The 12,027-nt window shown below is 37.5% G+C and overlaps 1 protein-coding gene across 4 annotated transcripts in view; it reads left to right on the top strand.

Moving 5' to 3' along the window:
- CNKSR2 (connector enhancer of kinase suppressor of Ras 2) overlaps positions 1 to 12,027 on the top strand; it is a 574,134-nt gene that overhangs the window by 222,944 nt on the left and 339,163 nt on the right. For all 4 annotated transcript variants that reach the window (XM_058186957.1, XM_058186956.1, XM_058186955.1 and 1 more), the window contains exons 5-6: positions 9,460 to 9,501; positions 11,845 to 11,964. In XM_058186957.1, the coding sequence (XP_058042940.1) occupies positions 9,460 to 9,501; positions 11,845 to 11,964 (162 nt within the window). The remainder of the gene's footprint in view (positions 1 to 9,459; positions 9,502 to 11,844; positions 11,965 to 12,027) is intronic.

Below are 12,027 nucleotides of genomic sequence, written 5' to 3'. Positions count from 1 at the left end.
AGTCCATATTGGTATCTTTCCATCTAACTTATATTGATATTTTTTCCAAACCCTCAACAACGCACTTCTGACCATATTATTCTTAAATGTCTTATCAATTTTCTTGTCATATATTACATATGCATGCCATCCATATAACAAACCATAACCTTCTATATTCAAAATCCTTTCTTCTGTTAAATTAATCCAATCAGAGATTAAAGCTAAAACAACTGCATCATAGTACAATTTCAAGTTAGGCATTTTTAAACCCCCTCTATCCCTAACGTCTTGCATTATTTTTAACTTTATTCTCGGTTTTTTACCCTTCCATACAAAATTATTAATCCCTTTTTGCCATTCTTGTAAATTTGCATCTTTCTTCAATATTGGAATCATTTGAAACAAAAATAGAAATCTAGGCAAAACATTCATTTTTATAGCTGCACTCTTCCCAACAATGATAATTGTAACTTCTTCCAATTCTCCATTTCTTTAATTACTTTTCCCCACAATACCTCATAATTATTTTTATATAATTTTACATTCGATGCTGTAATATATACTCCTAGGTATTTAACCTTTTTAACTACTTCATATCCAGTTATTCTTTCAAGTTCTTCCCTCTGATGTGTATTCATATTTTTAATTATCATTTTTGTCTTCTGTTGATTCACTTTGAACCCAGGTACCTTACTATACTGATCGATTGTCTCCTTTAGGTATACAACTGATTGTATTGGTTGAGATAAGAAATAACCAGATCATCTGCAAACGCTCTTAATTTATAATCTTGATTTTTAATTCTAATTCCTTTTATTCGATCTAGACCACGTATATTACTCAATAATATTTCTAAAGTTAGAATAAATAATAATGGTGACAAGGGACATCCTTGTCTAGTCCCTTTCTCAATCTTGAAAGATTCTGTTAATCCGCCATTTACTATTATTTGAGTTGTTTGCTTTTGATATATAGCCTTAATTGCTTGAATAAAATAATCCCCAAATTGCATTTTTTCTATTACTTTAAACAAAAACTGCCAATCCAATCTATCAAAAGCTTTTTCCGCATCCAAAAAGAGGAACGCTGCTGAGACCTGGCTGTTTCTTTCCAAATATTCAAGTAAATTTACAATTTGTCTCATATTATATCTCATCTGTCTCCCCTTAATAAATCCTGTTTGATCATTATGAATTAATTGAGTCATCAGTGGCATCAATTTATTCGCTAATATCTTAGCAAATATCTTATAATCAGTATTTAAAAGCGATATTGGCCTACAATTCTCTGGTTAACACCATCTCGATCTTCTTTAGGTATTAATGAAATAAAAGCTGTCCCCCACGAGGGAGGAGCTTCTCCTCCCCTTTGTATTCTATTAAATAACTCCTTAAGTGGTACAATCATCTCATTTTGTAAATTTTTATAATAAGTAGTTGTCAAACCATCTGTACCTGGTGCTTTATTCGCTTTAAGCTGCTTAATTGCAAACACTATTTCCTCTGAAGAGATTAATTGATTCAACTCTTCCCTTTGATCTACTGTAATTTCTAAAATACCATGGTCCTGTAAATATCTATCTATATCTTTATCATTAATCACATCTCTAGAATATAACTTAATATAATATTCTAAAAAAGCTTTTTAAATCAAATTTTGCTGATATACTTCCTTACCTCTATATTCTATTTTATCAATTATACGTTGTTTCTGTTTCTTTCTTAATAAATATGCTAACCACCTTCCAGGTTTATTAGAATTATTAAACAAATTGTGTTTTGCATATTGTAAATTAGTCGCCACCTGATCTGCCCTTAACATTTTAAATTGACCTCTTAATATATCTATTGACTCTTTTATTTTACTATCTCCTGGATTACATACCAATAACTGCTCCTTCCTTTTAATTTCCTCTTCTAATTCTTTTCGCCTTTTGTGCAATCTATTTCTATATTTATTATTCATATCTAATAAAATTCCCCTCATATAGGCCTTGCTGGTGTCCCAAACTATCTCTATAGGTGTCCCTTTATCCATATTCAAAGAAAAAAATTCCTTCATTAGAATTTTACATTCATTTACATTTTGTTCATATTTAAACAAGTTCTCATTCATCCTCCAGGACCTCCTGGCCTCTTTCCCGATCTAGCTCAATCCAAACCAGGCTATGATCAGACAAAGTTCTAGAACAAATTTTGGTCTTCTTCACTCTGAAAAACAAATCATTAGTAATTAAAATAAAATCGATCCTAGAAAAGGATTGATGTCTGTCAGAAAAAAATGTAAAATCTCTCTCTTTTTCATTGCGTTCTCGCCAAACATCTCTCAGTTCTAAATCTTCCATCAAATCAAAGAAAACCTTTGGCAGTTTTACACGATTGGAAATATTTCTAAGACTTCTTTTATCTTTCTGGATATCCATCACTCCATTCCAATCACCCATTAATATATGAGTTTTATAATCCCAAAATGTTATTCTTTTATGTAAAAACTTATAAAATTTTTCTTGTTGTTGATTTGGTGCATAAACTCCTATTGAAAGTATTTTTCTCCCCTCCAATAAAAGTTCAATAGCAATATATCTTCCTTGATTATCCGCCTCAATTAATGTTGCAGATAAATTACTCTTTATATAAACAACTAGTCCATTCTTCTTTTCTGTGGCAGATGCAGCAAAATGTATTCCCAATTTTGAATTTATCAAATATTTCTGGTCTGATGTTCTAATATGTGTTTCTTATAAACATACAATGTCATTTTTAAATTGCTTCAAATAATGAAATATCTTTCTTCTCTTTTGTGGTGAGTTTAATCCATTAACATTCCAAGATAAAAGTCTAATTGCCATTATCAGCAATCGGAAACTTTTGAAGCACCAGCCGCAAATCATATCTTTCTTTGGGCCTTGCTCCTCCCACTGTTTCCGTCTTGGTAATAGCCGATTGAGCCTGTTGAGCCTTTTCTTCTTGTTCCTTGCGTTTGACAGCCGCTCATGTCATCCTTGGCTCTTTTGGAAGCTCTGATCCCATCTTAGATACATCCAACACTTGTAAAAGGTCTTCTTCCATTACTATCACTTCTTTTTCTTTAATTTCGCCTTCCTTTCTCCTACCATTCGGAGATGGTGGACTTCCAGCTTTAAGCACATAGGCATAAAACTCTCGTGCTTTACTAACTGTATTAAGACGATGTGCTTTCCCTTCATGATAAACTATTATACCAGTTGGGATGTCCCATCTATACTCAATCTGACGTTTTTTAAGTTCGTTCACCAAAAAAGCTAACTCCTTCCTACCTCTCAACATTTTTGGAGGAATTTTCTTTAGTATTAAAATATCTTGACCAGCCGCTTGAATCTTGTCTCCTTTAAAAGAAGCTTGTAAAATCTCATTTCTCACTGTTCTAGTAGTAAAATAAATAACAATGTCTCTCGGAAGATTTCTTTGTCTTGCTATCCAGGAATTCACACGATAAATTTTGTCAATATGAAAAGCCACATCTACTGGCCGAACTGCCAAAATCTCCGCAAAGGCCTCAGAAAAAAATTGCTTCAAATTCTCTTGTCTATGCTCTTTCATACCACGTATTCGTAAGGCATGTTCCATCGCCCTATATTGTACCAAAACAATTTCATCATCAACTTTATCCATTTTACTTTGAACTATCTCAATCTTATTTTCCAATTTTAAATTATCTTTCTTATTTCTTCTACTTCCTGCTCCAGTAAAATCACATTTGATGCCAGACCCTGTACTGCTGACACCAAACCTTCTTTGACTTCTTTATTTCCAATTTGGATTTCTAACATCTGTTTTTTCATCTCTGACATTTCTTCTGTAATTAATTTAAACTTATCTTCTATCTGGGAAGTTTGCCAATTCATAGCATCGTTAAGAGATTCTTTCATAAATTCTTTCAGATTATCCTGAAGTGCTTCCAAATTTAATGATTTTGTATCTGCAGTATGTGCTGGAGAAGCTCCCGGTGTTAATGTTCCTGGGGTTTTTGTAACAGTTGTCTTTAATTGTTTTGTTGCCATCTCTTAAAATTTCTCTTTAACTTAATATTACGTATAAATCTTCTAAGTCTTTTTTTTAAAAAAAAACAAACAGTCTCAATATCTCTTCCCCCTTCTCATTACAATGTTAAAAAATAAATAAATCCCCAACTGGTTTTCAGCAATAAACAGCAAGCAGTAAGAGTTGTAACACTTTCGTTTTCAACTGCGTAGCTCATTAAAAAACAATCGCCATTTTCATTTTAAAGTCAACTCCAAAACTTTAAAAAAAATAACAGGTAATTGATTTAATTACTTGCTTTTATCGTTAAAACTCTCCTGTTTCTGTTCAGTCTGGTATTTTCTTCTTTAAGTTAAAATTGGTCCCGGCAATTAGGTCTGCCGGAGCAGGAAAAAAGCCTCAGATCTGGAGCGCTTTGAAGTTCTGAGGGAGCTTAACCCTTCGAGCCCCTGGTGTCTTCCAGGGGTCTGGGGAAGCCCTGCCTCTGCTTCTTATGCTCACCTCCTCTTCTTTGCCCGAAGAGGGGGAATTCCGAACCGCTGGGCAGCTGATTGTCGCTGTCTTAGCGGTCCAACACGATCCAGAGGTTGGTGATCAAGAGGATCACCTCCATTGCCTACGGAGCCAACCAGGAAGTGATGAATAGTTTCAAGTTCTTAATGTCAGGCAGATTCCAATTTCTTTTCTGAAACTAATTGCAAAGCCCACTTGAAATTCTAGTTTTGCTGGATGGTGTTGGCGATGTTACAAAGGCAAAACACCTACTGTTGTCCTTGGTTAAAAAAAACCAAAGCATATATCCTTTGTGTTACTGGAGTGATTAGAAGTGAGGGAGTCCCTTTTTGTTTTTTTACTGCCAAGTCTATCCTTGGTGGACTGAATCCACTATATAAAAAGTAATCTGTGTTTACAGATTCTGTATATATTTTTGAAAATCAGTATGTCTCACAATCTCATTGACTTCCACATTGCTATAAGTATCATTTATCACAGTCAGGTCACCGCAACCAGGTGGGTGTGGCTGGGTAGGCATGGCCCGCTTGACATAGGTGGTGAGGATGGGGGTGGGTTCTTTTACAGGCCTGGAGGGACCAATATGGAGTCTGTGGAAAGTGAAAGGGTGCAAAGTGTTCTCATTTTGGCAGCCAGTGCGCCTCTGCCCATGGGCCCCATTAGGTGTCTAACTTGGAGTTGGAAGAAGCTCAGCAGCCACATGAAAGAACACTCTCAGGATCTGGCCCTGCGTTTCTCTTTTTTTTTTAGTAAAGTTTTTTATTTTTTAACACACAAACAACATACAATGCATTTTTTCTGAACAGAATATCGACCAGGTTTCATATTCATACAAAATTTAGTTCTTTCCCAACACATCTTACATGCTTTCATTGATATATTTTCTCTCATTTTTATTTTCCTTCTTTTATTTCTCTTTATACATCTGAACTTACCCTTCACCCTGAATTTTAATATTTTATCAAACATTTTCTCTTATCCCCCCTTTTCTACTCCCCTTATATTAAACCCTTTTATTCCCAATTAATATTCATACTCTTTTATATCTTCTACTTATCAAACATCAAAATCAATCATATATTTGCAATTCAGTGACAGTTCATATAATATTAACCATAATCAAGTTCTAAAATTGTTGGTTTAATTTTGTAATTAATGGAAGCAAATCAAAAATGATGTTTTTTTGTCTGAATTGGAAGTTTCTTGATTGAGTTATTGCTTACTGCTTGATTGTCAATCTAATATTAATCTTGGTGTTAATCTCTGCTTAACTGAGTGCTGATGGCTGGCAAGAAGGTGTTTGGTCTTTTTATTTATTTATTATTTATTTATTTATTTATTTTATTTGATTTTTATACCGCCCTTCTCCCGAAGGACTCAGGGCGGTGTACAGGCAAGATAAAACCAGCAATACAAATATACAAGTTAAAATATCATTTAAAAAACTTATTTAAAATTAGCCTGAAATTAAATTACCATAAACTAAAAACCCTGTTTAAAAATTAATAAAATTTCCCATTAAAAATCCAATTTAGGCCAGCCCCGCGCGAATAAAGAGATGTGTCTTTAGTTCGCGACGGAATGTCCGAAGGTCAGGTATTTGACGTAGACCTGGGGGAAGCTCGTTCCAGAGTGTGGGAGCCCCAATAGAGAAGGCCCTTCCCCTGGGGGCCGCCAGCCGACATTGTTTGGCGGACGGCACCCTGAGAAGTCCCTCTCTATGGGAGCGTACGGGTCGGTGGGAGGCATGTGGTAACAGCAGGCGGTCCCGTAAGTACCCAGGTCCTAAGCCATGGAGCGCTTTAAAGGTCATAACCAACACCTTAAAGTGCACTCGGAAGGCCACAGGCAGCCAGTGCAGTCTGCGCAGGAGCGGTGTTACATGGGAGCTACGAGTAGCTCCCTCTATCACCCGCGCAGCTGCATTCTGGACTAACTGGAGCCTCCGAGTGCACTTCAAGGGGAGCCCCATGTAGAGAGCATTACAGTAATCCAAGCGAGAGGTAACGAGCGCATGAGTGACTGTGCATAAGGCATCTCGATCAAGGAAGGGGCGCAACTGCCGAACCAGGCGAACCTGGTGGAAGGCCCTCCTGGAGACGGCCGTCAGATGATCTTCAAACGACAGCCGATCATCCAGGAGGACACCTAAGTTGCGCACCCTATCCTTTGGGGCCAATAATTCGCCTCCAACAGCCAGCTGCGGCTGCAGCTGACTGAATTTGTAGGAGTGCCATGCTTCCAGGAATTTTCTACAATTTTTAAACTTTAGTTTGGTCTAGGATGTTCACAATTCCTAGTTGAAACTATGATGAAGTCTGCCCATGTGTTGTGCAATTAAGGCGTATTCATCATGTAAACATCATGAAAACAGCAACACAGTGAATGAATGGCTGCACGCTGAGTTGGAAGCAGCTGGCAACAGAGAACAACAGATCCAGCTCAGGAGCCCAACTAAGCAGACCAATGCTGGAAAAGAGGCAACTGAGAGCAGCGAACCAGTAGCTGATCAGCAGAGAAGAAGGAAGGTTATTGGAGGCAGCGAACCAGTGGGTCACAATATATTCAATAATTGCCTAGACTCATACTTCAATCTAGGCAGCTTGGCTTGAGGGGCAACCAGGCATCCCAGGGACCAGTGTCTAGCAAACGTGAGGCAGCTGACTATCATAGCCTTCCCTGGCGAACTTCCAGGCCTCCCCATTGACCTGCCCCAGGTGGAGGACTTGTGGAGGACTTGATCAACATTCCCTCCCCAGCAAGATCAACACTGCCTCCTGCTAGCCTGCTAGCCCTTTCCAATGGCCTGTCTGGCAGAGGACCAAGGGCCTGGAACAACACATCCAACAAAAGGAACCGGTGGCTGTGAGAAATTGATGGTGGCAGAATCAGAGGAGGGGAGAAATACAGCAGCAGAATCCATAGAGGGGAGATCGTAGCAGCAGCAGAATCAGTGGAGGTGTTGTGGCCTCTTGGCCACCAGCCCCTCTGGCTGCCAAATCAGATGAGGAGGCAGAGTGGGAGTCAGGGCCAGCATCAAGGCAATCTGAGAGCCCGAGGGGAGAGAGGGAATGGAGCTGTCAGAGATAGAGGAAGAGGCAGAGTCTGGGCCATCCATCAGCCCCCAGATGGAAAGGCAACAGCCCCAGGTCCGGAGGTGGTTGTTGAGGAAGAGAAGGAACAGCTGGGACTGGGGATGCACACAAGGCAGAGGAAAAGAGAGCAGCGGGACGCTCTGAGCTGGTCCTGGGGATGGAAGAGCCACCACTAAGCCACACCCTAGTTCTGGGGATAAAAGGCAGGGGGCGGAGACAAATAGCCGTGACAGACAACTATTCATCTCCTGTCAGTCAGCCACTGATATTCTGAACTTCTGAATCCTGTCAGGAGCATTATTGGAATTCTTTCTTAGAATCTGGAGTGCTGAGAGTCGGGTGCACCTTCTGAGCATGTGTGTGTGTGTGTCTGCTGCTGGATAAGAGCAAGCGCACCTTCCAGGACTTCCTTTATGAGTGTGGGTAGAGGGAGAGACTCTGATATGTTGGGGCTGAATTGCCTGATTGTCAGAGGCTTTTTTTTTTTAAAGGCAAAAAAAAGGTTCTTTTAAAAGAAAAGAAGCCTCAGCTGGGATCGTCAGAGCCTTTTAAAAGCATTTTTTCTACAACCTCTTCAGCCGAAGAGGGTGTAGAAAAAATGCTTTTAAGAGTAAAAAAAAAATTGGCCACGCCCACCCAATCACATTACCCCCACCACCAAGCAACACCCACAGAACCGGTAGTAACAAATTTTACATTTCACCACTGGACAAAATGCTTTGTAATACTATAAGAATTTCCAGGACGCAAATTGTTTCAGTTTCAGAACAAATTCATTCTGAAAAGACATTTCATAGAAAATGGGATTTCTCTCTCTCCCTTTCCTTATGATTTCTTCACTTTTTAGATTATTTGGTGTTCAAATTATATAGAAAATATATGTATACACACATGAATACTTTTTGTTCTTGCTTTAGAATAAGCTTCAATGGGACAATGAGATTTCACTAGAAAATTAAGGGTACTTTGGTTATTTAAATTTCAGTGAATCATATAGTAATTATAAATGAACACTGAATTTTGATTATTTTCAGATATTCATAACATTTATTTTACATATATTATAATAATTATATATATAATATATATATAAATAAATAAATATATATACATATATTATAATAATAGTTATATTAATAATATTTTAAAGACCTAAATAGTGAAATGTGAGATTTTGTTGTTATATATGTTGCATATTCAATGATGTGTAAATTAGTTTATAAAAACATTCATAATTTATTGAAAATATTCAATGATTAAATTACTAAAGCAAGCTGCTTGACTTCCATCAATATAAATTTAAATTTATGTTTATTGGCATGACTATATACCTCACTACTTATTTTATCATTTGTAGGACAGTGAATAGTGATGCCTGTATTCATTTTGTAATTCGTTCTTATATTAATTTAATTCATGTATTATATTAGCTTAGTTCATATATTTCATTTATTTTATTACACACACACACACACACACACACACACTCCTTTCTTTATTTAGTAAACCAACTAAATATGTGAGGAGTTGTGGATAATGGACTATGGTTATGGGGAGGATAATTTCAGAGTTATGGCTATCAAAGGAAAGAACTGATATTTCTTATCTCCAAATGATGACTGACTGACTGACTGACTTTCTTTCTTTCTTTCTTTCTTTCTTTCTTTCTTTCTTTCTTTCTTTCTCTCTCTCTCTTTCTTTCTTTCTTTCTTTCTTTCTTCTGTCTTTCTGTCTTTTTCTTTCTTTCTTTTCCTCTCTCTCTCTTATATTATTGAAGTATTAAAAAGTAACCACTTTCCCCTAAATATTTCATTTAATTAAATTAATTTCAGTTCATCTTATCTTTCAAGGACTGCACAGTGCATGAAACTGAGAACAAAATTCTGCATGTGGTAAGTAGCATTTATTGCATCATCATAGATATTAATAGTGAACTCATTAACTAAATGTTAATTCTTATATAGTCAAATGCTCTTGGTTCATCTATACAGTCTACTTACATTCTAGCTTTATTCCACACAGTTGTTTTACTAAGGGTACAGTTTGCTTAATTCTGCCCTACATATTGAACTAGTATCTAAAAATATAAAACCATATAGATTTCCATGTACTGTGCACTTAAGGGAACAAGGTACATGCTAGCATTCTTCTTTGCTAATCTTTCCACTTGGAACCACCAAGACTATACCAGCACTATATGAATAGTGGATAATGTTCCAAACCCAAGAGAATGTATTATTTTACTATTCCTAAGAAGAATGGGATCCTTCTTATCTTAACTACCTTTTGGAGCTCTTTTATTTTAAGACTGGTGTCAATTATTTTTCTTTTGTACAGCAAAAACAGTAGTCCATCTAATGATCTGTAAGATATGTACTTTTATCTATGCATATTATGCTTCTACTATATATTGGTTCACTTTACAAAAAACTGTCCTATAGTTTTTCATTCTACCGTTGCACCTAGCTATAGCATTTGGAGATTTATTTTGCTGGCATGCACTAAGTCATTCAGTTCCTAGTCATCTCATGGCTGACTATTGTAATGCACTCTACATGTGGCTACCCTTGAAGAACATTTAGAAGCTATAGCTGGTGCAGAGTGCAGCAGGGAGGTAGTGTTGTGACCCAGGCCCAAGTAGGTAGTAATAAACTTAGTCCGTGGAAAAACAAACTTTATTCAAAACAGCTGGGAATTACTTCATTCAACAGCGTTCAACTCAAAGTAAAACAAATGCCTCCCAACACAAATTCCTCAGTTAGCTTACAAATCTTAGTCCAATTAGGCAAACTGCCAAAGGCTCTTCCTGGCAAACATCCAGAAGCCACAAAAACAAAGACGTAGAAGAAGCGAAGACGAAGCAGAAGACGCAGCTACAACGTTGTTTTCCGGCAAAGCTGAAACACCGGTGCTGGTCTGTTTTAAGCCTTATGGGAGGAGTCAATCAACTCTTGGCCCTACTCCTGAGTTGTCCTCTCTGCTTGAGCTGCTCTTGCCTTCTGGCAGCTCTTCTCATGTGTGCATTAGGAACAGGCTCCTCCTGTTCCTCTGCCTCACTACTATCAGTCTCTGGAGGCTCTGGAGTCCGCACCTCACTTCCCGATGGCCCTGGCCTCACCTCAGCCTCATCGCTGTCCTACTCCGTTGCCAGCTCTATAGGCTGCTGACGGACCACAACAGATAGTTCGTGGGGAGGGGGGGCAAGAATGGCCTTTGTAATGTCACTGCTTCATGAGCTGCATTGGTTGCCAGTCTGCTTCTGGTGCAATTAGTAATCACCTTTAGAGCCCTTCATGGTAGGGGTCCAGGTTACTTGAGGGACCGTCATACCCCATTGGGATTGGCCTGTACTACTCTTGCTGGCCAAGGAGGCATGCTGTGGGACCCATCAACCTGATTACTCCAGGTGGTGGGGTCCAGGAGGAGGATCTTCTCTGCTGTTGCTCATGCCCTCTGGAACGTATTGCACACACACACACACCAATGTGAGGTTGGCCCCAACTCTCCTATCTTTTTGTAAGGATCTAAAGATGTTTTCCAAGTCATCTTGGGGCCCCAGTGGGGGAACAGCACAATGGAGATCCCACCTCTCCCCCACTCCCCCACTGTCCTCCCCATGTGTCTTTGGTTTTAATGTTTGGTTTTAACTTTTTATGTTTTAATTTAGATGTGACTGTAAGCCACCCAGAGTTACCTTATTGTAAGATAGGTGGCCAATAAAATTTATGAACAAACAAACAAACAAACAAACAAACAAACAAACAAACAAACAAACTGTATTATGTATTTTTGCAGCAAACTAGTTTCATTTCCCTATTTGCTCTTACTGGGGATGTGTGCTTTTATATATTTTTTTCCTTTTACATGATTAAGTCAGCTATTAGATCATTAGCATTATAAATTTAAAAATGTGTTATTAAATAATATATAATATATATATGGAAAAAAATCTGGATTGTATTTATTATTATGGTTGTAAAATAAGTTTGTGTATATATGTGTATTCATCAGCCATATATTTGCTAATGCTCCCAGAAACAGGGAGGAGAAAGAGAAAAATCCCCACTCTCTAAACAAATTTTTCTTTTTGAATTTTTTATCTGATCAATTATTTTATCATAATTGCAATCTTATAAGGGAGTAAAATTGTATCTTTAACTACTATGCCCAAGTTTGCTGTGTTAGATGTAAAGTTCCTCCGTTAATATACTTTTTTGTTTTGTTTTGTTTTCTAGTGTAAGACTTTATCTAGTGTCTGTGATCATATAATATCACTTTCATCTGACCCCCTTGTGTCTCAATCTGCTCACCTGGAAGTGATTCAGCTAGCAAACATCAAGCCAAGTGAAGGGCTGGTAAGATGTACACAGTTAATCAAAACTTCATCCAGGATGAAACAAATACATTTTCTGAATAAA

Source organism: Ahaetulla prasina, chromosome 5, assembly GCF_028640845.1.
Source record: "Ahaetulla prasina isolate Xishuangbanna chromosome 5, ASM2864084v1, whole genome shotgun sequence".
Classification (NCBI taxonomy): Eukaryota; Metazoa; Chordata; class Lepidosauria; order Squamata; family Colubridae; genus Ahaetulla; species Ahaetulla prasina.
This window is presented reverse-complemented; position numbering and strand designations above follow the sequence as displayed.